The 26,120-nt window shown below is 36.0% G+C and overlaps 3 protein-coding genes across 7 annotated transcripts; 1 reads left to right on the top strand and 2 right to left on the bottom strand.

Annotated features, from left to right (window-relative positions):
- Positions 1–1,966: 1,966 nt before the first annotated feature.
- On the top strand, positions 1,967–3,517 carry LOC121246138 (probable CCR4-associated factor 1 homolog 7). Its single transcript, XM_041144154.1, has 2 exons — positions 1,967–2,218; positions 2,352–3,517. Exon 2 carries the CDS (start codon positions 2,547–2,549, stop codon positions 3,369–3,371), a length of 825 nt encoding a protein of 274 aa, XP_041000088.1. The 5' UTR covers positions 1,967–2,218; positions 2,352–2,546; the 3' UTR covers positions 3,372–3,517.
- A 3,133-nt stretch (positions 3,518–6,650) lies between these two features.
- Positions 6,651–15,714, bottom strand: LOC121246862 (factor of DNA methylation 1). Its single transcript, XM_041145172.1, has 8 exons — positions 15,485–15,714; positions 11,002–11,899; positions 10,429–10,610; positions 9,812–9,901; positions 9,417–9,704; positions 8,468–8,680; positions 7,841–8,078; positions 6,651–6,829 (listed from the first exon to the last, which is right to left on the bottom strand). Exons 2-7 carry the CDS (start codon positions 11,897–11,899, stop codon positions 7,848–7,850), a joined length of 1,902 nt encoding a protein of 633 aa, XP_041001106.1. The 5' UTR covers positions 15,485–15,714; the 3' UTR covers positions 6,651–6,829; positions 7,841–7,847.
- A 5,089-nt stretch (positions 15,715–20,803) lies between these two features.
- On the bottom strand, positions 20,804–26,114 carry LOC121244413 (protein FAR1-RELATED SEQUENCE 1-like). 5 transcript variants are annotated; one of them, XM_041142509.1, is made up of 9 exons: positions 25,885–26,114; positions 24,355–24,499; positions 24,194–24,271; positions 24,051–24,119; positions 23,841–23,973; positions 21,651–23,736; positions 21,442–21,579; positions 21,129–21,346; positions 20,804–20,999 (listed from the first exon to the last, which is right to left on the bottom strand). In XM_041142509.1, the coding sequence occupies exons 4-6, from the start codon at positions 24,108–24,110 to the stop codon at positions 22,859–22,861; spliced, it is 1,071 nt and encodes a 356-aa protein (XP_040998443.1). In that variant the 5' UTR covers positions 24,111–24,119; positions 24,194–24,271; positions 24,355–24,499; positions 25,885–26,114; the 3' UTR covers positions 20,804–20,999; positions 21,129–21,346; positions 21,442–21,579; positions 21,651–22,858. The 5 variants fall into 5 exon arrangements, with proteins under 5 accessions (XP_040998443.1, XP_040998426.1, XP_040998434.1 ...); XM_041142492.1 differs by having other exon boundaries at positions 21,651–23,760; positions 25,885–26,113; XM_041142500.1 differs by having other exon boundaries at positions 21,651–23,760; positions 24,355–24,493; positions 25,885–26,113.
- Positions 26,115–26,120: the final 6 nt, after the last annotated feature.

Below are 26,120 nucleotides of genomic sequence, written 5' to 3'. Positions count from 1 at the left end.
TCACAGACCCCCTTGCAATTGTAGACTTTATGTTCATCCCTCTCACATTATTGGCTTATTGTAGCAGTGCACCCCAGAAAGTATGTTGGCTTCGTGGGAAGAAGAAGATGAAGACAAACTGAGGATGACGAAGGGAGGGAGGCTATGAGGGAGACAAAACTGAGAGAATGAGGTTTCGAAGGCGGCTCCGTGTGGGTTGTCTCAGGCTTTCATTCCGACACTGAGGGAGGGAGGGCGGCAGCTTCCAACTACAGAGACTTCGAGGGGCGCTTCGAGGGAGGGAGGCTTCGATGGAAGGAAATGGAAACTCAGAGCGGGAGGGAGGGATTGGACTACAGGTTTGAGGGAGGATTCGAAATGGAAACATAGAGAGGAAATGAAAATTATTCAAAACGGTGCGTTTTTATTTTATTTTGACACATCAGCGGCGCTTACCCGACGCTTACACCACGCGACTACGTCTAGAGTTTTTCTAATTTCAATATCATGAATAATGGGAGATGGATGAAATTTACGGGAAATTGAAGTAGCACTGATCTTTCAATAGATTGAAGTGAAATTGGCAGGAAAAAAAGTTTTAATTTTTTTAATTTTATTTGACGTTTAAGAGTGAGACCATGCTTTGTTTTCGCTTTGTAGCATTGAATCAAGTACTTTGTCTTGTTTCTTAAAAAAAAAAAAAAAAAAAAGGTACTTTGTCTTGTTATGTTGTTTAATTTGAGTTGTTGGTGGAATAATATTCTTTTAATTTAGAAAAACTTGTCCACACTCTATGAGCTAAACTAAATTCTAATAAAGAGGTCAATATATAGGATAAATCCTACCAACAAAAATTTATATTATAAAATTGAAGTGCATGTTATTATTATTTTTATCATAAAATAAAGATTTAACAATTTAAGGAAGTTCTAAACCATATCAAATCTATATTTAAAATACCAATTTATCACAGTTTTTAAAACAGCTACTATGTTTCTACAAATCCAAGATATTACAAATCTATAAAAATTGCTATTCCCCATATGAGATTACCTAAGGCTATAAATCGGTTCGGTTCGGGGGTGATAGACCAAAAATTGGACCGAACATCCATATGGATCAGAAAGGTTTGTTCGGTCAACCCAATTATTTATTATTATTTTCAAATAAATTAATATAAAATATTTAAATTATTAAATTAAAATTAAATAAATTATTAATGTAGATTATGTAACTACCTCATTAAAAAAATATTTTACTATAATTATATTTATGATATTGATTGTTACTACTTACTAACTTAGATTTTATTATTTAGTATGCATAATTATTAATAATGTCATACATTTTATATGTGGTTAATAAATATCAAATAATTTCATTGTACATAAATTATTCATACTTGCTTATAACTTAGGTATTTAAAAAAAAATTACCTAATTACTTTAATTAAGTGTAAATAGTAGAGTATGTATGAATATATTAACTATTTATACATAATGACATAAATTATCACATGATTTATGATTTATTATTAATCGATAGTATATAAATACTATGATTTATTAATCGATAACATATGATTTATTATGGTCAATGATAATAAATTAGATAAAAATTATATCATTAACTTATATAAATACTATATAAAAATAATATATTAAATTATTAAAAATATTTTTAAAAAATATATATAGGGTTTGACCCACTTTGATCCAAAATTTATAAATTCTGAAACCGGACCGAATTTCATCGGTCCATATATTTTGAGATCAAGAGCAAATGGTCTGGAATTTGATCCTATCCAATCAATTTTACCGATCCGAACCGAATTATTTACAGCCCTGAGATTACCTTCACCATTTCAGTTCATGTATCAGAAAAATTATCATATTTATTTATTATCCCTACATAAATAAATAAATTTATAATCAAACTACAATAAAGTGAAAAGTTGAGGAAAAAAAAAAATTGAGGAAAAAAAAAAAAAAAAAACCACCCACCATTTCTGATCTTTGAAGTAATTGTCTGTCTCATGATCGCTCCACCGCCCTCATACATCCATTCGTTGCAAATCTGCAAGCCAATCATAGAGACAGAAAGGGGGAAGCCATGATTAATCTCAACAAAACTTAAAGAATAGAAAGTAAAAACCTTTCGCCTTCTCTCTCGAATCTGCTTCTCAATCCCTTGAGTTTCCCTGATTCGAGGGTCACGTCCTACATCCTCACCCATTTTTGTTTGTATTTACAAATCATCTCAAGTTATCTCACTATTATTTATTATTATTCATCAATTTTAACTCACAAATCTCACTACTATTCACAACTCATCTCAACTTATCTCAACTCATCTTCGAATCCAAACTATAGCTGAGTCTTTCTTGCTCGTTGGCTTAAGCCTTAATATCATCGACTTTGTTCGCTTCGAAACCTCTTCGATCGCGATCCCTCAGAGACGAGAAGCGCGTAGCTTCTTTCCGGGTATAGCTATTAATTGTATGAATATTTGGTGCAATCGGGAAATCGGCGGTTCCGATCGAATTTTAGGGTTTCTTTTGAAGCGGAATGCATCTGCTACCGAAAAGCGAGACAATAGAGATCCGCGAAGTTTGGGCCGAGAATCTCGAAGCGGAGTTCGCCCTGATCCGAGATATCGTGGATGACTTCCCGTATGTGGCGATGGACACGGAATTCCCCGGGATCGTTCTACGTCCCGTCGGGAACTTCGGGTCCAACTACGAGTACCACTACCAGACCCTAAAGGACAACGTGGACGTGCTCAAGCTGATCCAGCTGGGGCTCACCTTCTCCGACGAGCTCGGCAACCTACCCACCAGCGGGACCGGTCAGCACTTCATCTGGCAGTTCAATTTCAGGGAGTTCGATCCCAAATCGGACGTCTTCGCCAACGATTCCATCGAGCTCCTTCGCCAGAGCGGCATCAATTTCATGTTGAACAACGAGAGGGGCGTCGATGCAGTGCGCTTCGGCGAGTTGCTAATGTCCTCCGGCGTCGTCTTGAACGACAGCGTCCACTGGGTGACTTTTCACAGCGGGTACGACTTCGGGTACTTGCTCAAGCTTCTGACGTGTCGGAATCTGCCGGATACGCAGGTGGAGTTCTTTAATTTGATTAACATGTATTTTCCGACGGTGTATGATATCAAGCACTTGATGAAGTTTTGCAATAGTTTGCACGGTGGGTTGAATAAGTTGGCAGAGTTGTTGGAGGTGGAGCGAGTCGGGGTTTGTCACCAGGCGGGTTCGGATAGTTTGCTCACGTCGTGTGCCTTCAGGAAGTTGAAGGATAATTTCTTTAGCGGTTCCCTGGAGAAGTATGCTGGTGTATTGTACGGTTTAGGTGTCGAGAATGGACAGAATACTCTTTGAAAAGAGAAACAAAAATAAATAAGCAAGAGATGAAGAGATTAGAATCATGTGGTTTTAGCTGTATGTTTGTCTCATATATACACATCATAACTGTGCACTTTTTGGCAACAAAGTTTCTTAATTTTAGGGATATTTTATATTGGATAGTTATTGTGTGCTTCTTCACAACTTTTCTTATTGCCTTAACACTTCTAGCAATTACCGTGTTTTGGTTTACTGATGTCGGACGGTTAGTTGGGTCTGGAGTTTATCGGCTAAATCACTTAGTGCGTTTACACGGTCTCCAAGATTCCGCTTCATAAGAAAGAATACTGTTTTTGGTTTTAACTTAACAAAGGGAATGATGCTACGTGGTTTTGATGTTTATTAATGAAAATGGAGTCGTTTGATTTAGGATTAGGCGGTGAAACATCTTCTACAAGTTAAAGCTACTTGGGGCGTCATACTTTGACTGTTGTGTTCATTTTTCAGGGCTTGTGATGTTCTCATTGTTTTCCTTTCTGCACTGTTTTCTGAGCATGTAAAACTTCCCATTTATTTCTGTCTTGATGGATTTATTGAAGAACTTCTTGTTTTACATCGGGCATGTGATAATATTATGCATGATTGTTCTGATTAAATTTGAAAAATGGATGATCCTGGGTTCAGAAGTAAGTTTTTTCTAGGATCGTTTGATGGTGATGTCATCCTAGTTTTAAATTTTTGAGGTATTCCTAAAACGTCAAGCTGAAGCAGTTATTTTAATTCTGTAACTTAAGGTAAGCTGATACATAATTATTGTTTTAGCTACTTCCCTTGCCTTGGATCTGTGTGATAAAGTTTGATCATGCCTCGTTCCTATATTCTTGGAACAATCTCTTACAACTGCTAGTTGTGAGTTGCTTAAAATCTTTTTTCTCCCCAACTCTTTCCTGAAGGCTAAAGGGCTAACAACATACAAACATTTTTAATGGTTGTTCACCAATGGAAGAAGACGCATCCAAAAGAGCAAGAGTCACCTCATTCTGTATGTTTCTGGTTATAGCACAATGGAATATTCTATTCAAGATTTACTATTCACATATATTTACTCACCATTAGGGTAACAGACCATCTTTCTCAATACAAGAGAAACTCTTGGCATAATGCATCTTTTTTCCTTTTATTTGCTATGTACATCGAAATCATAAGTAATGCGTATCACGAGCAGCTTAAGTGCTTGCACATATGAGCTATTACTTTAACATCGAATTAATGGTTTTGAGCTTTGGAACATTGTAGATGCAGGCATTCTTGTGGTGCTATTTGAACATTGTAGATGCAGGCACACATCTTTCTGTAATTTAAGACTTGCTAGTTCTGTGTCTTGATTTCTTTCAGGAGTTAATTTTAGGTTATACACTCTTGTTAACCATTCTGGTATTCTGTGTGCCCAACATGGCATGATTCAGTAAGTGCAACATGATTGTCGGGACATGGTGTTCTTTAACTATTATATGGCATCATAAGATAATTATATTTTTTGTTATTCGTTTTTATTATTTCACAAACTTCTGCTTATGACATTACATTTTGATCCTTTGTGATATCAAACAATGAAGCATCTGAAGAGGTTCTTCAATAGCTTTGATGGTGGGTGAATTGAACAAGCTTCTGCAATTGTTGGAAGTGGAGAGACTAAGTATTGCATACGTCGAACCATGGATAGTTTGCTCGCATATTGAACAATTAAGGAATTACAAAAAAGAGAGAGAAAAGAACAAGAGAGGCTAATATGCCACTGTTTCCAATAATTAGGTATTGCTGTCGAGTATGAACAGAAATAAATATCCACTCGATTTGAGAGATGAAAGAAAAAAAAGCATCAGGAGGTTTTGAAATGAGAGTTCTTTAAATGGTTGTGGCTATCACGCAATATATGATGGAAATTATATTGCAAATATCCGTCTGATCATGCTTTTTCTTGACTATTTTTTTTTTGAATCTCATCACTCATCAAAGAATGTTTCATCTTGACTTTAGCTTTTTAAGCAGGACTGCCAGTTTGAGCGGTTTGTTGCCGTAAATGCAATTCATGATTGTCACCTCAACATTCTGCATCACAGTAGCGTATATAGCTCTGATAAATACCCTTGACTACGAAGGACATCCCTGTTTACTCCAATTGGAAGTAAAAACATTCTAGAGAAGTTAAATCAACTGCTTTTGCCATTAGTATGAATTCTGAAGAGATAATGGGGGGGGTTTCATCCTCTGTTTAGTCCACTGCTCTTTGGTTCTGTCACTGATTATGTGTTGATTTGCATATTGCTGTACGATTGAAAGAGGTTATGAATGGCTTTGTTGCATCGCTGTTAAAGTTGTGCCTCTCTCTCTCTCTCTCTCTCTCTCTAAAGAGGACCCATCAACTCTCTGTCTGTCTCCCACTCTCTCTAGTCTACATTTCCGTTTTCTTTTGTAAATTTGTGGTACATTTCCATCGATGAATTTGTTTCTTTTTTTGCAGCTTGTTTTTACTCATTTGGAATTTCTTCTTTAGTAACAATGGTTGATTCTAGGCTTTGTTCAGTAAGGTTGATCTGTTGAAAATTCAACTGAATCTCACATTTATCTTGTCACCTTACTAATGAGTGTCGAGCTTTTCTACGGAATTTCATGTATTTGCTGTTTCATGGGAAAGTGTTTAATTGTTACCTCTTGAGTTTTGATTGTGCGAGTATAGTTTTAAGCTTCAAATATGCCAGAGCTTGAATAATTTCTTAGAACCTTCCTTTTAGGAGCCTCCGTCTTGCCCTAAAATAGACTCTACCGTAAAAGTGTACAAACTACAAAATCCTACTCTCTTTATAGCGAGATTCATTTTTTATAAAGTCTGAAAAGCTTGTACGTAGTATTACTTAGAAAGGAAATTGTGAAAGTGTTTTTTTAAAATAAAAATAAAAACTTTAGAACGTGATAGCATTCGTTGCAAAAAAAAATTCTTTTCATCAGTTACTATTTATAGATTTTAATTTTAATTTCAAATTTTAAAATTTACAAAATTTTCAATAGTTGGCATATCAACCCGTAGGGTTATATAAGCAAAATTATAAGTATAGATAACATTTTTCATTTCCTAAGCATAGGACAAGTTTAATCAAAACTAGTGACGGATTTGACCAAATCCAGATTAAGGTCAATCCGGAAAGCTCTTTAATCATCCACATTAGCTGAAGCAAGGCCAATCCAGAAGAATCCCTTCTTCGGCTGGAAATAGTAAATTTTTTTATCATAATGTTGGTTATGAAACTACGTTAACTAAAGAAATTTCATCCGATATAAGTTCACAATTCATAGCAGAAAATGGAATCCAAGTTCAAATACAAAATGAGCTATGCATCTAGCTGACTTATGATATAGGCCATTAAAATAAAAACAAGTTGTTATGACAGCGGCCGTGACCTTAAACTCCCTCTTGGAATTCCACCTCCCAAATTTTCCTGCATTCATTAGCATTAAAATCAAGAAACAGCAGCTCATGAAATTTCAACACGATGTGTTAATATTCAAAATTTCAAAGTAGACCATTAAAATGAACTAAAAGGGTTGTTATCCAGCGCTGATCCCACTCAAGAGGGGTGGGTTCTAAGGGGGTGGGTTGGATATGGTCCCACTCTTCCATTCTTTTTACAGTTGCCAAGTCTATACCATTGCACCCAGACAGCCCCTTGTAACCATCAAAAGTAACATGTGTGAAATCCATACGTTATAAAAGCAAACCCATTTGTTATGTTCTATAACTTTTAGTTTAATGGTTCGAAGCTGTCAGAATTCAGCATTGGGATATAATACATCAAACGAAACAATAAGGCAAGGGTTGATGCAATACGTACATCAATAAATTAATAGCCAATTACATATAAAAAAGATAAATAAATTTAAAATTCAATTTGCTTAATTGTATCTGGAAGTAACAGTTACTGTACAATCGTTTAAATGATTTTATTATATCTAATGACATGACAAAAATATTTTTCATTAATTTTACTATTGCTGACAAAACTTGAAATGACGTAGAAGTTGTTACCCCTTATTCATAACTTAAATTGTTTAAGAATTTCATATATGTACGATTCAAGATGATTGGCCATAAAAGAAAACATATATGTTAATAAGCTAAACCAAATCATACTAACACTAAATGGCAAATATTGAACTGATTGGGGTCGTTTGTATTTTTTCCTGTCATTTGACTAATCAAAAAGATGTTTTTCCTGCCATTTGATCCTTATATGCAAGTGTACTCTCATGTTTAGATTGAACTAAACAAAAATAACCGCTCTATCATCTCGTCTTTGTAATGAAAGTTAACCACGTTTCTTGACAGATACTTAAGCCCATTATCTTTCAAGCTTGTTTGGCAACACAATCACAGTATTTCAGTTGGAGCTTAGTATTTCAACACAGCACTTAACAAACAGTTCATTAATATATATGAAAAAATTACTAACCTCTGCCTCACTGTCTCTTGCGCTTCAGTGTCTTGATATTCTTCATGATGTAACTGATGACCTCCTTTAATGTGGCTTTCCTTTCTTCTTTGAAGTTCCAGAGCTCAGATATGACGTATCTGCCACTTGGATTATACTCATTGATCTCTTTCAGTGCGATAATGACAGCCGTGTATATATCATCCCCCCACTCTTGTTTGAGATTTCGAAGCTTCTCATCTTCTTCATTTACAAATTCCTGCATTACAAAAATTGAAACAAGTGATTAATCTTTCAAGACCTAGGCAATTTGGGACGGGTTTATTCAGATAAACCAACATGAATGACTTCTTTGGTCAGTTAAGCAGGCCTAAAAGGACATTCCACATAAGGGAAAAAAATTATATAAACATGTAGGAGGCAGATTGCCCATCATGAACTTGTAAGCAGAATTCATACATTTATAAGATAATTTTGATTCATGCCTCTTAAAATAACAACGTATGCAACTATATATTATAAATGATACCGTGAATTCCCACAAGCTCATAACAAATCTGTGTACATGAAATAGAAGAATGACAGGCTTTAATTTTTTTTTTTTTTTTTTATGAGTATGAGAGGCTTAGCAATATTAAAAGAATATACCTGGGCAGTCCCATTGATGACAACAACTTTAAAAGGATGCCAATTTGGATCTTTCAGATTCTCCTCCCATAGGGAGCATAGTGTTGAGGCCTGAAAATTTGCTTCCTCAAGGGAAAAGCGCTGCTTACATGTATTCTGAAATGGCTTCTGATCAATTTCACCCATTCTCTTTATTCCAATATTAGTGCGACCACTCAGCATATCCATCAAGCCCTAAAGAAAAAAAAAAAAAAAAGGAAAGCATCTTCCATTACTTTTTAATGTAAGTCTTTTTTTTTAAAAAAAAAAAAAAATCATTTTAGCATCAGGCATGCTTGCAGGCATATTCATCTCTAGGAGGTTATGAATTTTAACTTTTTTGTCCATTAGATGCCATGACGGTCTTTCGGGCTATACAATTAGACATAGTCTGTGCCCATTCCTTAAACTTTGATTGTCATTTCACGAAAACATAGAAGATTTAGCTCACATAACTTTTTTTTTTTTTATAAGTAAGAAGATATTTTATTGATATAAAGATAGCATAGCCCAAGTACACAGGATGTATACATGGGATTACACCTATTAACTCACATAACTGCTATCAATTGGATGTGAATATCTTGTTTTATACAGTGACCAAACAAAAGCATGCAATCTATTAAGGCAACATTAGTTTTTGTTTCCTCGCCAGAAAAGCAACATGCCTTTAGAGATTTCTATTAAGAGATAAAGCAATGTCTTAATCCATTGACGGCATCCACTTCTGCTTTTAGAGATTTCTCAATTGGGGCATTTTGATCGGTGGTTCTTGATTCTTATGCGAGACTTGAAAAAATGACTCAATCGCTTTCCAGCACAATCTTCAACTAGTGACTTCTCTTACATGTATAAGGTCCCCAAACACCCAGACCCATGCATATAGCCAAACATATGCAGCAAAAAATAAAAATAAAAATAAAAATCATACCGCAATTAATTGTTTGCGAGCTTCTTGTAGCTCATCATTGCTCTCTCGCTCTTTTGTAATAAGAACTTGATTCATGGATTCCATATCATTCAGATCTTCAAATTTTTCTTTCAATTCATCATTCATTTCCTCCATCTTCTTCTGAATTGCTGCATCATCTTCATCTCCAAGATGCTTCATCACCTGCAGTTTCCCTTTTATCTCTTCAATTTCCATTTCCAACTTCTGTTTATCATCCAGCTGTTTTTCCAACTGAAGTATCTTATTAAGGGCCTCCTCTTTCTCCCTCTGAAAATTTACGATTCTGATTAATAAATTATATAGAAAGAGTAAGAAAAAGAGCTACTCTTAAAGAGTGCATGCGACAGACTAGTTAAAACCTAACTAGGCCAGACCTTTTGCTCTTCAACCAGCCTTAAGACATTCTCATCAGCCTTTTTTTGCTCCATGGAAGCCAATTGAAGAGAATTGTTCCTCACATCATGCTAGAACAACCAAAAATCAATATCAGTATTCAGCATGAAGCATCATGTACATCATCAAAGAAAATGAATTTGCATGCAGCACTTCAAACAGCTTCTCCAAAATCTATTTATTTATTCCAAATAAGCCAGCACTAGTAGTTTTGATTAGATTGAACTAAAAGATAATTGGGGCAGTAATATATAGATATTTTTTTTTTTTTATAAGTAGTAATATATAGAGATATACATACATACATACATACTGCTATACATATTTATATCAACAGTAAACGTACCATCACATAGGACGTGAAGATAAAACGTGCATAAATAGGGAAAAAAATGCTAAATTGGTCCCTACTTCCAGCACGCGACAAGCGCCCAAAGGAACATAGCTCAAATCATGAGCAAGTTCATCTAAATCAAGTACATCTAAAACTACCAAGAGTTATTATCCAGCTGGGAAGCAAGTGAAATCGAATGTTAAAACTTCTTGCTAACAAAAAAATAAAAATTGACACTTTGGAAATGCCACATCCACATATCACCTTTTTCAAATCCTCATCCAGCTTTTGTCTCTCAAGCTCAGTTAGTGCTTCACGTTTGTTCAACTCTTTGCTCCAGGAATCAAGTTTCTTTTTCTTAGCCTCCAATTCGTAATTCAGTTTTTCTTGTTCCTCAAATATCCTTCGAACATTATCTCGTGCAAGCCGCTGCATCTTCCTTGTTTCTGATAAATCAAACAGTTAAACACGATTAGTTTGTCATGCAAAATTATGATAGTATTAACAATATCTAACATGAGGGGCAGGATTTTGTGATCGACTCATTCCTTGGGCTGAACACTACTAACTTATTTCAAAGTGTAACCTTGAACAACTTCTTTCCTTTTATGTTACAGACAATCATAGCTCTTATGATCGATCAGTTAGTCCAAATCCAGCAGTAAGGAATAAGTACATTGAACATTCATCAAGACTATTGGGAACGAAGGCACCACATATGTTTATATCATATCGGTTTGCTAAGCATCAGCCAAAAAAAAAGGAAATTTTGACCAGACAGTAACAGGTGCAGTAAACGAGCATGTATCAACAAACAAAGCAAGTGTAGGAGCAAACCTTCAAGAAATGCAGAGTGTAGCTTGTCTTTCTCCACAAGGATCCTACTTAAGGACATCGTCTTTTCATTGTATTTGTACTGCAGTTCATTGAGATTTTCAATTGTAATATCAATTTCATTGGCAAGATTTGCCACAACATTGTTTCTCATTCGAGCGGCTTCCTGGTCAATGTCAGATACTGTTCTTAACTGCCCTTTATCCCGAAGGAAAGCCCCTATAGGCCCTTCTGCATCAAAATCATCAGCACGTGCACACCACCCATATGTATTAGAGCCAAGATGTGCTTTCTGTGCATTCCAATCCTTCTTGCTGCAATGCTCGGTCTCAAATGATTTCTCAAATTCAGTTGCATTCATGAAACCGTTCCAATCATTATTAAATTTCACTACAGCCCTTGCATTCAATTCATTTTCATCTGAGAAAATATGAACCTCTAACGGTTTAAATTTACTGAACCTTTTCAACCAGTATTCAGAACCATGAAAAGTCTTTCTATCCGTTGGGCTGCATATTATGTTAACAACAATGCCCATCCAAGGCCAGACATACAGATCATCTTGCTTTGAAGGTTGTGTGACAGTTTGTGGTAAAACTGGTTGTTGGACTTGATCCACTTCACTGGCTAGGTCAGTCTCCAAGTACTTTGCCAAGGCAAGGTGGTTTGCCTTTTGTTTTCCACTTCTGTTAGCAGAACCTTTACCCACTCCTGAAGCATGTTGAAGCAAATCCTTGTATTTGTAGTCTTGTTTCTTCTTCCCAGCACAGAAGGGGCATCTAAGGGTGCCATTCAGACCCTTAACTTTGTACTTTCCCACCCTCAGCTGTTCATATGGTTTCCCTATGTAGTCATTGATCTCAGATTCGCTAATATCTGACTCTTCAGAGCTGTATTCCATCTGAAATTTACACAATCATTGAAAAAAAAATGTTAGAAGACTGAAAATGTTTGAAGATATGTTAGAAATCCCCAAATGCTCAGACTAGAAGCTTCTAAGAAAACACTCTGATGAACGGTAGCAGCAGTTTTACCTGAAAGATTTAAGCAAAAATAAAAGCGATGATTATCCAGCAAGTTTAGAAGAGTGATGCACGGTTATGTTCTCATTCAGACGCATATAAGGCCCGAGCACACTGAAATATAAATGTTGCAAAGAAAATTGGATAATATTGCTAAACTTCAATATGAAATGAAACAATCATTTTAATTTCTAACATAATATATCCACACTTTTCGGGATTCGAGTATATGGCATCAGTTCAGCCACTCAAAAACATGGCTTAAAGTGAGAAATAAAATTAAATACAAACCAGTTCAAAACTAAAGAGATTTTGCTTCTTCTTCTTTGTTAGTTTTTTACAATTGGACTAGAACCAAAATGAGCAAAATATGGTTGCTCAATAACCCTTGAAGTTGGTGGAGGCCTTCCACACATGAGAAAGAAAAATACAGATTATCTCTTCGAAATAGATTTTTTTTTTATAAGAAAGACAAAATAGATTTTTTTTATAGGTAATCAAGAATTTTGATTCATAAAAGTAGGCAAAGCTCAAGTACAAAGGGATATCTCTTCGAAATAGATGAAGAATTGTAAGCTACTTGTGTAGATCTCAACCATAACTGCATTAATATTTTGTGAAGATCTTGTAATACATACAGGAGACAATCTCTTTGAAACTTCTGCGCTAAAATGTTAAAAACTAAAATAATGAGAAGAAGAGAGAAGGAAACATGAGAAGTTCTCTTATATCAAACAGGAAACCCAAATGAGAGCATCAATATGGCAATTGAGGTAGTACCAGAATGTGTTACTATAACTAGTAAGTTGAGATATTTGAATATTGAGTAGGATGAAAGATAAATAAAATGTCGAAACATATTTCAGCAAATTGATGAGTCAAACTTCTTATCTATAAGACTAGGCCCCTCTAATTTTTTTCGTCACTAACCAAGTAGCAAAAGTTCAGTCCAAACAAACTAGTCAATATGGACAAAGCTCGTAGCTTCATAGTTACTTGTAAAGTTGCTGGATCTCCCTGCTACTTACGCAATTTTATGTTCCAAAATAAGAATGTTATCTTCCTGCTAGAATGTGGGCAGCCCTTCGAATGGTCGTCTACATATCTCTCATCTTCTCTTTGCCGACAACACCCTGATTCTATGCGACCCAGATCCCGACCAAATTCGTTCCCTGAGGACAGTATTACTTTGTTTTGAAGTTGTTTCCGGCCTTAAGGTGAACTTATCTAAGTCTGAAATGGTCCCTGTTGGCTTGGTTCATAATCTAGGAGAATTGGCTGAAAAATTAGACTACAAGGTGTCATCCTTGCCTATGAAGTATCTCGGTCTTCCTTTAGGGGCTCCAACAAATCCAAAGCAATGTGGGATGTAATTGTTGAAAAGATTGAATGTAAATTGGCAAGTTGGAAGTGGATCTATTTGTCTAAAGGTGGTAGAATCACCCTAATCAAGGGCACGACCTCCCAACATATTTCCTATCTTTATTACCCTTATCTGCAGGGATGGCCAATAGATTGGAGAAGATTTTTCGTGTGGGGAGGCATAGAGGATGAGAAAAAATTCCACTTGATCAAGAGGGATAAAATCAGCACCCCTCTATCTTGTGGCAGTTTGGGGATTAAAAACTTGAGAACCTTCAATTATGGCGGTATCATCGGGAAGGGGACGCGCTTTGGAGGAATGTCATTGAATTCAAATATGGGAGCAGTTGGGGAGGATGGTGCTCTAATGAAATAAGAGGAGCATATGGGGTGGGAGTGTGGAAATTTATTCGGAACGGATGGGAAGTTTTCTCCAATCATTTCAGACAAGAGGTGATCAGATTCTGGTCCGATACTTGGTGTGGAGATATCGCCTTGAAGAACGCTTTCCCTTATCTCTATGAGATTGCGTTGGACAAGGATGCTTCAGTGGCTGACAACAGGGTCATTTCAGCTGGTTCTCCCCAATGATCAGTGAGGTTCATTAGAGCTGTTCAGGATTGGGAGGTAGGAGATATTACATCATTTTACAGGGCACTATATGCGCTGAATCTTAAAGCTGAAGGGAAAGACAGGCTGCTTTGGACTCATTCCAGGAACAAGCAATTCTCAGTCAGATCCTTCTACAAGGTTTTCTCGCCTCACCCTTCTACTGTTTTCCCTTGGAAGAGCATATGGAGGAGTAATGTTCTGCTTAAAGTTGCTTTCTTCAGCTGGCTGGCCTCCCATGGGAAAATATTGACCATTGACAAGCTGAGAAGGCGTGGATTTTTTATAATAGACTGGTGCTTTATGTGTAAAAGAAAAGGAGAAACAGTGGATTATCTTCTTCTTCGCTGCAAAGTGGTTAAGGCTCTATGGGATGAAATCTTCTCTAGGCTTGGCATTGCCTGGGTCATGCCTAGGAGGGTGGTTGACTTATTGTTGTGCTGGAGAGGAATTCAGGGTAATCGTCAAATTGCTGCTGTCTGGAAGATGGTGCCACTATGCTTAATGTGGTGCATATGGAATGAAAGGAATGGCCGCTGCTACGACAACAGGGAACGATCAATGGGAGGGTTTAGGGACTTTCTCTATCATATATTGTTACTTTGGGCTTCAGCCATTGTATTGAATGGGACTAGCCTTATGGCCAATTTGGATCCCAAACTCATCTCAACTCATCTTATCTAATCATTAAAACTTTTTCAAATTCCAATACAAAATATAATAAATAATTCAAAATTTTCAAATCCCAAAATAATAATAATATTAAAAAATAATATTCTAACAATTATTCAACTTTCATCTCAACTCATCTCAACTCATTTCAACATCCAAACGCAACCTAATGACACTTTTATACTTATTTTCACAGCGCTTAGCTTGAAATTAGGTTAATCTTTTGTAAACTCTCTGTGTACATGGGCTATACCTAATTACATGGATTAATAAAAAAATTCTTACTTATAAAAAAGAAAAAAGAAAAAAAAAACTTTCAGGAAACAGGTTTTGTTTTATTCGAAAATTACTCAACAAGATAACATTCTCTTTCCTTCGAACCCCTGGTAGGAACGGGTTTGGTCTGCATTGCACTACTACAAAGACTAATATCAAAATTTTATTCCCAGAAAAGACAGTTTTCAGAAATTTTAGCGAATGGATTTTGTCCAAACTTCTTAAATGGATCACCCAAATCCTTTTACACGGCTATTAGTAATAGTACCCATATTCGTTTGCAAACAAAGAAAACCCTTCTGCCATAAATACGTGGGAAAAAAAAAATGCAAAAGGTCCGTATATTGTGGTCTCAGGTTCATTAAGCAAACCCGTCAGGACCAGAAACCCTAGCAAAAATCGTTAAACTCATATATCCACCATAAATTTAAGCCGCATTGAACGTGCGAATTCACCAGCATTCTTCAGGTACCACAGATTTCCCTTTCATTAGACGAAAAGAAAAATCTACATATAAATTTTATAAAGAAAGGGCAGTGACTTACATTGGACTCTCTTTCTGACTCTCTCTTTCTTCTTCTGGTTCTTTAGACGAAGCGAGATGAGCGCGTGTTGTGTTCTGCCTAAAGGCAAGTGCAGATTACAGTACCCGAGGGGAGCCAATTGTAACCGTTCAACTTCTGAAACGCAGTGTAATTTTCATGGTCGAAGTAGGGGAAAGTCAGACAAAGGGAAGAGGGCTTTACTGTTGTTGGACTTGGACTGGACCCCATCCTATTGCCCAAAGTGTAGTTCCAACTTCAGCTGCTGATTTAGAGTTTGTAATTTATTTTATAACAATTTTATTTAAATTAAAATTGATGCTTGCAAAGAGCTTACTCTCACATCATCATTCTTAATCTAAGAATATTTAATAATTTCTCATGTTATATACTTTCATCTTATTCTTATTTTAGTATACTGATAGCTTACCGTTCATTATAATAGTTCTTAATTTTTAAAATGTTTGGATATAAGATTAGTCCATGCGAGTTGCCTCAAAATCAAATTTCTCTGTGAATTTTTTAATTAGATATTGTTAAGAATATAATACAAATAATAAAAAAAAAATCTATTTCTTTTCATCAGTTTAAACTTTTTGAATAAATGATGATTTTACATAGTATTATATCAGAGTAGAAGTATTAAGTTTAAATCTTAACTCTACACTCTATCTATTTAATTAAATATTTCACATATTAAATCTATTTGTTAAAAAAGTTACTGGCTCACGTGAAGAAAAGTATTAAAAATATAATATAAATAATCATGCGGGGCACCAGATCTCAACTTAAAAAGTAGAAGAAGATTTAGCAGACTCAAGGCTAAAGCATACCTAGTGATCCATTAATATAATGTTTACAGCTAGTCTATGTAGCCGTACAGAGAACTAAACAAGGAAATATATAACTGTAGTAATTACAAGATAACATATGAGCTATTTACCGAAGGTAAAAATAATGCAATATAGAAATAAATGGGAGAGATTGCTACAATTATTGATGATGAACGATACAACAAATTAGGAGATATGTCTCTTCATGATCTAGCCTTTTGGAATGGGGCGCAGGACATATCTACTTGATAGGAGACGATGGTCGTGGTGGAGGCGAGCGAGCCAGACATTGGAAGGGCAACTCGAAGCCAGTGGAGGAAACAAGCAGCGACTGAGGTGTCGGGGAGGGGGTCATTGGCGAAAGCAACGTAGGAGAAAGCCAAAAAAAGTAAAAAATAAAATAAATAAAATAAAAAGAAAGAAGAAGGGCGGCGGCTGCGAGAGAGGAATGAGATGTAGCCCTACGAGCAATGTTTTTTTCTCAGTGTTTTATTTTCGGTTTATTTTCAGTTTTAGTGTTTGTTTTCTTAATAATAAAAAGAAATTGGTTATTAGACTTGGTGTCCATAGCATGAGAGTCTCTTTCCTACTTTCGAAGGAGTCGGAAAGATAGTAATCCTCCTTTGGGAGAGGATGAAGATAGTACTTCTCTTCTTTAGAAAATGGTACGTTTAGTTCCGTTTTATAATAAAGCATTCATCTCTGTTGGGAGGAAGTTTTTTAGAAGTTAAGACAATACTCGTTATAAAGAAATTTGTGTGTGGGGGTATCCCAGAGCAGATTACGTTAGTTTGGCTTGTAGTTCGAGTTTTTCCTGTATTAATAAGTCACAGCTGTAACTTCGATTCGTTAAATGAAATGAAATCTATTTTCATAAAAAAATGATACAATTTGATTTATAATATTATTAATAAAATTTATATTACAAATCAAATTATGATATATAAATATTTTATTAGATGTGCACTGGCTTGATTATAAAAATTTTTATTATATTTATCTATTTTTTATTTTTTTGTGAGACTATTTATTAATTATTTAATGCATTGTTATTATTCTATGATTAATAACATTTTTCGGCCAACGAAAAATTACCATCGTCGAATGATCGACAAGAGAGAAAAATAAGAAAAATGTTGCACATCAGCCGGTTTAGTAAATCTACACCCCACACCTGAGCTGGCAAACCAGGCTCACTAAAAAGTGAACCAGTTCTGCACATCAGCCTCTACTCCCCGGAAGCAACAAATCGCAATTTCCTTCTATGATTTACCCCCTCCCCGTGCTTCGTCCCAGCTCCCCCTCCCTTCCGACTCTCTTTGCAACTCCCATTTCCCTCTTTCGCTCCTCTGTGATTTACTATATCGATTCTCAAACAAGGATCGTCCTCCCTTCAACTTGACCTAATTGAGTTTTTCTCTCATCGTAGATATCTACGGAAGGGATCTACTTGCTTCATTTGCGGTAAAGTGTGTTTTTCTCTTGCCGCAAAGATCTGCAGAAGGGGAAAATCGCGTGCTTGTTTTTCGCCATGGCAAGGTAATTTTCTTTCTGTTTCCTTACTCGGGTTCCCTTAATAAAATTATTACCTGTTTTTTCATCCATTGACCTAATGGATCTAAGGAATACTTACCCAGATCTCTGGGTATTACTTTTGTATTCTGGACGAAATTTTTGTTCTGTTTCCTTACTTGGAAAAATATTTGGTGATTGTAATCTGGACGAAATTTTTATGGGTTATAAGTGCTTGTAGTCTCTCATTGTCCATTTATCTCGATTGGTTTGTGGGGTCTGTTATTCATATATAGAAGTACTTGATTGGTTTGTGGAGTCTGTTAGTTTAAAAAGTTTGTTTGGAGGAGATGATCAATTAGGAGGAGACCAGATGTGACCTCCCTGAACATCAACATCTTCTGCATATATAGAAGTAATTGATTGGTTTGGGGGAGAAAAACCTGGTGATGATCATGAAATCGTTGAGCCAAAATGAAGTACTCCCAATGATATATATTGTTAGTGGTTGTACTCTACTTAATTAGAGAGAGAGAGAGAGAGAGAGAGAGAAAGGGTGTATGCAGGGAAATAGTTTCTGGGTTTGAGCAGCAGCAAGCTAGCAGGAAGAACTTGCATGCAGAATACTTAACTATAAGTGCATGCTTAGCCAACGATATTGATCGATACTGGATCGATCCCTGCTTTATTATACAGAAACGAAGACTAATGATTAAAGCAAGCGAAATAGAAAAGTAGGGCAAGTTTAGAAGGTTAGTTTAAAAATTTTGTTTGGAGGAGATGATCAATTAGGAGGAGACCATACAAGAATTACTGAGAATTTTTATATAAAAAAGGAAACAATACAACGACCATTCTTATATATAAATGAGTTGTCTCTGATTATCTGTATCTCATCATGTTTTGCATAGGAATATTAATGTAATAAGAGATAACGTACCAAAAGTAGACATATTTTTTCTCTTTCATATGTTACCTAAGTAGTTCAAAGGATGACAAAATATGATCCCATATACTGGATGATACAAGACTTATTTTATTATGCTAAAGTGTAGGAAAAGTTCATTTTCTATTACCCAAACTTTTTTTTAAGGATCTGTGTTTTAAGGCCCGAATCTTTGTTTGAATTTTTAATGTCTCTAATTCAACTGAAAGCATGAATACTCAGAAACTAGGGTTTCACTAGAGAACCACAAGGTTATAATTAAGTACTACATTTTCAATAAACTTTCTTCCAAGTCAATTTTGGCATCAAGTGCTACATACCCTGTCAATTATATACGCAAGTAAACAATAGAATCCAATCCAACATGGTCAAGGAGTTCAGGTTCTGGCATTCTCAGTGCATCTGACATCTAGTGTATAACCCGGTAAAGCAACTTATCATGTTAATTAGCTTATTGAGTTTGATTTTTTATCATTTTAATTAAATGTTTGTACTGTGTGCAGAGAGAAGCAAAATGCAAATTTTTTGTTTGGACAGATATACTTCACAAACTAGATGACATTCGTACAAGAGGAAATAAAGTTTGGAAGATGTAGGATGACGTATTGCAGCACGAGTATAAAATTTGAAAAAGGAGAAGATAAAGTATGAGAGAGAGAGAGACAACTCTTCATAAGGAAAATTGAAAATTATTGTGTTTGAAAATTATTGTGTTACTGGTAGTCAAATTTGTAATAGTTTTGACTTGTTCAGATAAATTGTATTTAAATAACATTGTATGGAGTAGATGGAAATTTTTGAATGGAACAATTATAATAGTACTTCTCAAGTTGTGACCTTTGTGATGACCTTTCAATGAAAAATTGTGTAATGAAAACAGCTTAACTCTAGACTGGTTTCCTTAGAGCCTGTTTGTGATAGAACTTGAAAGTTTAAAATGTGCTTTTAACTATTTAAAAGCTCTTTTAAAGAAAAAATGATATGTTTGATAAATTTATAAAAAGTGCTTTAATCACCTAAAAAATTTGAAAGACTACTTTTTAAAAAAAACACCAAATTGAACTTTTATACAACAAGCTCCTGCATATAACTATATATTATTAAAAAATTAATGTAACTAACTTTAAAAGTACTTTAGATACATGTTTATCAAACAATAAACGACTTTTGAACTATAGAGCTTATTATTTAAGTTATAAGCTATGAGCCCCAACTTATTAAAAAAATAAAAATAATTTTGGACAAAAAAATAATTTAATACTTATAAAAAATTTTTTTTTTTCTCACCACAATCCCAAACATGCACTTACTTTTCAATGAAATTTATATATTCGTATTGGTAACATTATGTTTATTGTATATTGTCTACATGTTTGCAAAATTGCACATAAATTATGATACAAGAACGATGCCTAAATGGTGTCCACACGAAGGCTCAAGCTGTACTTTCATCTCTCATTCACTCAAAATATATGCATATATAAGATTCCCTATTATGTTACTCAATTAACCCCCTGCTAGCCTAACATCATCTACATCTGATCTTCCTCTTTTTGTTTGCGCTCTGGAGTCTGAACAATAGCAAACCATTAAAACATTACAAGAGACAACCATTAAAACCATTTTGCAATCTTGCCAAATTCCCTCATCTCATTCACATGAAATAAACTTATACAGAGATCAATGCATGCTTAGTCTCCAACAGGTACAAATTAAAGTTGTACAAGAACTAAATACATAGCAAATGAAAATCCTGGTCTTGTCTTCCCCTCCAATCTTGTCAAAATCCTCCATCCGAAAGAAGTGACACAAAACCATTCAAAATACTTGCTAGAGTGTTTACCAAAGTTCAAACCCAGATATGAAAAATGACAGATACAGACAGATCAGAGACTGAAAGCCATAGTCAGGAAAATATGTCTCATGATAAACCATAACAAGAACACCACAATAATGAGGAAAATACTCACCACTGCAGATAGAATAATGTAAACAGCATCTCCATAAATACTCACCACTGCAAACAAATAATGATGAAAATATATCTGGAAAATTATTATATCTACAAACAAAGTTTTAAACAAAGTTCAGAACCAGGTCTAAAAAAGAAAAGGGACGTGAGGAACAAACCTTTGCATGTTAGGTAAAAAGGAAAAGGGACGTGAGGAACATAATGCATTTTTTAGACCTTTGCTTGGACTGACAAGAACACCATTATTACACCAATCTGCACATAACTAGCATCCTTAATTGCTCTAGAAAAAATTCCCATGATTAAATACTGCTAAATACTCCAAAAAATTACTAAAGATCAGTATATTTTTTAGATTCAAAATAAAAAGGAAAGAAAACAGACCTTTGCATGTTAGCTAGTGATCAAAGCCTTGGCATAGCTCCATAGCCTCTCCAAGAGGTACAAAAATGAAACACAACATCTCCACAAACTACACCATACCCTCTCCAAGAGATACAAAAATTAAACCTTTGCATATTCACAAACTACACCATACCCTCTCCAAGACGTACAAAAATGAAACATAGCATCTCCAATTATGCATCAATATGGTCACACATCTGAAAGAAAACAACTATAATTACACCTTTTCAATTATGCATGCATGCTTTAATAAAAAAAATATTGAAAAGACAGTTAACCAAGAGCTAAAGACCTCGTCATTTCCTGATGGCATCGATTGTGTGACAATGCTGTTTTGTGTTCCAACACCAACCCCCTCATCAAATTGTTTGGCATCAGATCTCAGGATGTCACCCAATTGTGTGTCATCATCAAAGATTTTCCTGCAAGTCTAAATTCCAAAACAAAATTAGACATATATTAGAAAAGGTATACTAACTATTAATAGCATAAAATTATTACCTGTTTATTCTCTCTCTTCGTTGCCATCTTTTCCATGGGCGGATCCTTTCTTTTAGTTGGGGGTCTCCCTTTCTCTCGGACAACATGAGAGCTTAATATCTTCTTACCTTTATCCGCAACTATCTTTGGTCTGACCTTTGTTGATTCGGATTTGGACCCAATTGTTAAACCTTCGCACTTTGACTCAAACTCATCGACATAGCATAGGAATGCATTGACATGCTCATCACTTGAGGATATACGCGTTGCTAATTTCAAACATCTTTTAATCACAATCTCATACCTCCATGCGTCTTCGCTATCCCGCAAGTCATCATAACAACTTTTGATTAATGTGTATCTCCTCTTCTTATCCTTTCTCCAGCGATCCAAGACATACATATCCGGCAACACATTAATCTTCTTTAATTGACAAACTCTAAGTGCATGCCTACATAGAATCCCCCTCATCTCAAACAATGCACACGTGCATTTTAACTTGCACTCCTCTTCGTTATAGAAAACTGAGTAGTGGACTGTTTTGGTGCGGTCATCAATACATATTTCATCCAAGACATCAAAGGTTGAAATGCACCCCTGCGTGCTTACAAGTGTACAATTACAACACATTAAGCCTATCAGTTCCCTTTGGACCTCTTTAAACTTTGCATTTGTATATAACTTTTGAAATTGCTTCTCAATGCTGAAAGGGGACACGCAGGGGATTGTTTGGTTGCTAGAATTGAAATCAGCTGTTACTTCTACCTCCACCTTCTTTCTTAGAGCATTATCAAATTGGTCGATGAATTTCTTAAAAGTCGTACCGGAATGGACATACCCGTCGAAAAAAGCATTCATGCTTTCCGATCGTTGTGTCGTGCTCATACCAGCCCAAAATACATTCTTCAAGTAAACCGGAACCCAAAAAGACCTTTCGTCGTATAAGGATTGAAGCCAGTTATTGCCTTGAAGATCGTACTTTTCAAGTAGTTGACCCCACCTCTCCTCAAATTCTGTGCAGGTCTGTGAATCATATAATGCAGTTTGAATGGAAGTTTTCAACCCTGCGTTGAATTGGGAGTGAGATCCTAACTTCTCTGGAAGTTTGCGCATTATATGCCATAAACAATATCTATGACAAGTTTTGGGAAATACAGTGGCAATAGCACTCTTCATTGCCTGATCTTGGTCGGTTATGATGGCTTTTGGCGCCTGACCATTCATGCAATTCAACCACACTTGGAACAACCAAACAAAAGTACATATATCCTCGCTTGATAGCAACCCTGCCCTAATAGTATTGATTGCCCATGATGGTTAACACCAACAAAGGCGGCAAAAGGAATCCCATACCTATTTATTAGGTACGTCGTATCGAAGGTCACAACATCTCCGAAATCTTCATATGCTGCTCTACTTCGTGCATCAACCCAAAACACATTTCGTAACCTTCCCTCATCATCCACGTCCATGACAGAAATGAAGCCATCATTCATCTCTCTCATTCTCTGAAAGTACTCATTAAGTGCTTCACCACCTCCTTTACCCAACCTTAAATGTCTAGCCTTCTTGTCAATGAAATTTTGACAATCTTTCTCTTGAGATTCAAGATTCTCAAACCCTCCCTCCTCAACAACTGCAAAATAATTATTGTTCATTCGAATACCTGCTCTATCATTCAAATCAAACATCATTTGACTGTATTCATCTACACACTTGTGAGATCTCAAAAGTCTGGACTTCTTGGGGCTCAAAGTACTATGGTTGTGCGCATTTTCAACAGTGGTGAAAACCCATTTGTCATTCTTGTTCAAGGTTGCATTTACCTTCGCCTTACAATCCGTTTTAGTTGTTGGCCGTGGCCTTGAGATATTACTGTGTTTAGGTTGGTACTTGCCACCACGAGCACAACCAATTGTCACATACACAGCCCTCCCATCATCATCTCTCTTTGTCCTCTGCGTCCTTACACCAAAACCCTCTTGTTTGGCATATCGCTTATAATAGGTCATGAGCTCTTTCTCACTCGCAAATTCCATACCGGATCTTGGTGCTTCAACTCGTACATCATCATTCGAGACAAGAGTGGTACCCTCCCCCTCTGCCTCTTCATTTACATCGGATACAGTCTCTTAAAATGAGAAGGTATGGATGGATTAGCATCAATTAAATATTGGCATCATTAAAGTAATTTTTTAAAAAGTGACATACCACCATTAGAATGAAAACTTTGTTCAAATTCCGCACTAGTTGGCACAGTTGAAGCGGGGGTCGTTTCTTGCCTCAAGTCCCCCGTATTACTCAACGGAGGGCAGGGCATATAAGGAGATGACATCATAGGATGCTGCATTCAAGTAGGTTGTCAAAAAAATTCATGGACATAGTTCAAATTGTTTTTAAAAAAGTCAAGTCTAAATATACCTGGAGGGTCGTTTCAACACGCCTCAAGTCCTCCGGATTACTCGACGGAGGGTAAGACATATAAGGTTGCTGCATTCAAGCACATTGTTAGAAAAACAGATGGATGCAAGAACGAATTTGTTGAACAATTAACATAAATATACCTGAAATGACTCTTCAACTCGCCTCAACTCCTCTGGATTGCTTGACGGAGGGTAAGGCCTATTTTGTTCAAAAGGATGCTGCAATTATGCAATTTGTTAGATTCAAAAGCACGCCAAACAAAATTTATTAAAAAATAAAATACATCAACCTGGCTATCCACATGGTAGACATTTGGATTTTAATATGTATTTTGAGGCCTCATTAATGGTGGGTAGTATGGATTTATGGGACCAACATACGACTGTGAGGTTGACGTCGAAGGCTTGGGTGGGATTCCATCTTCCTCTTCTCCCATCACACTAAAACTGAGAATGCGAATGAGAGGACCAGTCAAGCTTACAATGGTTAAGTGCTGCATGCTATATGTCATTCTGCCTAAACTTTGAAAACAGAAAGTGCAAGACAGAGTTGGTGTTTTAGTCCCTTCCAATAGATTGTTACAAGAGAAAATATGACTTCTTCAATGTATTTTGAAAAAAAAAAAAAAAATTAAATAAAGGATTTTAGGATGTTAGAAACCATCTCCTTTATCGTTGAGTTTTATTAAGAATTTTTGTCAAGATTCTCAGTATGTTGATGATTGTTCCGTACATAGAGTATGAGGCATATATGAGACTGTTAAGGGTCATGTACCAGAGGAATGAGATATTACTAGAGTTGGTGTTTTAAGGCTTAGATTTATCACCGAGATAAATTAATACAAAATTGAACAAGAAATCTTTCTCGTATTATATACAGCACATTGCTAAACAAACATATGCAATGGTTTCATCTCTCCCTCCGTTTTTTCACCAAATGGAATTTCCCTTCACTGACAACCGGATATTCAGACCACAAAACAGAGCCTACCAAAATGCCCAGGAAGAGAAAGAAGAAAAAAAAAAAAAAAAGAGACAGCTTGCAGATCAAAATGCCCGAAAATATAACTACACAAATCATTAACAGTCATGGCTGCCGATAAAAACGAGATAAAGAAGAACAAACGAAATTCCGATCTACCACTCCACAGCACAACACAAGCGCAAGTGCATAACAAAATTAAATGCACAAGAAAAACAAACGAAAGCAGAGAGAGAGAGAGAGAGAGAGAGAGAGGGAGGAGCTGGGCAGACGGAATGGTAGTGAATGGCGGCACCAGGAAGAGGGAGGAGCGACGGCGACGCGGGGTTAATGTCGAATGGGGTGAAATTCGAATGAAATGGTTGGTGTTTCAAACCGTGCGTTTTGAAAGGAAAAAAAAAAAAAAAAAAAGAAAAAAGAAAGAAATACACATCAGGTGTGTGGGGTGTATAGTGAACAGGGGCTGATGTCTAGTACTACTCGAAAAATAATGGGTCTAGGATTACATCCTCCGCAGTACGTTCCTGGCGTCTTTACTATTAATATGTCCCACGAATTCTGTACTTGTACATTATGGGGACATATCAGGCTTTCAGTGCAATCCGAAGGGCATTAATCTACAAAAATACAACCACGGAAAGCATTTGTATTGAACAATCTCAAATTTTCGAACTTCCAAATGAATACCACAGTCCAAAATGAATACAAAAAATCGAACTTTAACCAGAATTTACGCAAAATTTTAGCAATTCCACGATGAATCTAACATTATTTCAATGCCCATTTCCCAAGTATGCATACCAATAAGCTATAGCTATAGAACCAGATATACAAACAGAAAAGAGCTAACCTGCTCGCCAAATGCTCGGGGATTCTACGGTGGGATAATTGCTTGTGTTTGGACGGACTGTTACCGCGAGGGATGGTTGCTTCGGTTTGGACGGAGTGTTACCGGGAGGGATTGTTGCTTGGATTTAGATTTGCACATGCTCGGACGGAGTGGGAAGGAGGAATCACAGATTTGGGGCTCCAGGGTTTCAAAAAGATTGGACGGAATGGACTAGTTGGTTTCACTTTCAGAAGGGG

Source organism: Juglans microcarpa x Juglans regia, chromosome 1S (assembly GCF_004785595.1).
Source record: "Juglans microcarpa x Juglans regia isolate MS1-56 chromosome 1S, Jm3101_v1.0, whole genome shotgun sequence".
In the NCBI taxonomy this organism is placed as follows: Eukaryota; Viridiplantae; Streptophyta; class Magnoliopsida; order Fagales; family Juglandaceae; genus Juglans; species Juglans microcarpa x Juglans regia.
This window is presented reverse-complemented; position numbering and strand designations above follow the sequence as displayed.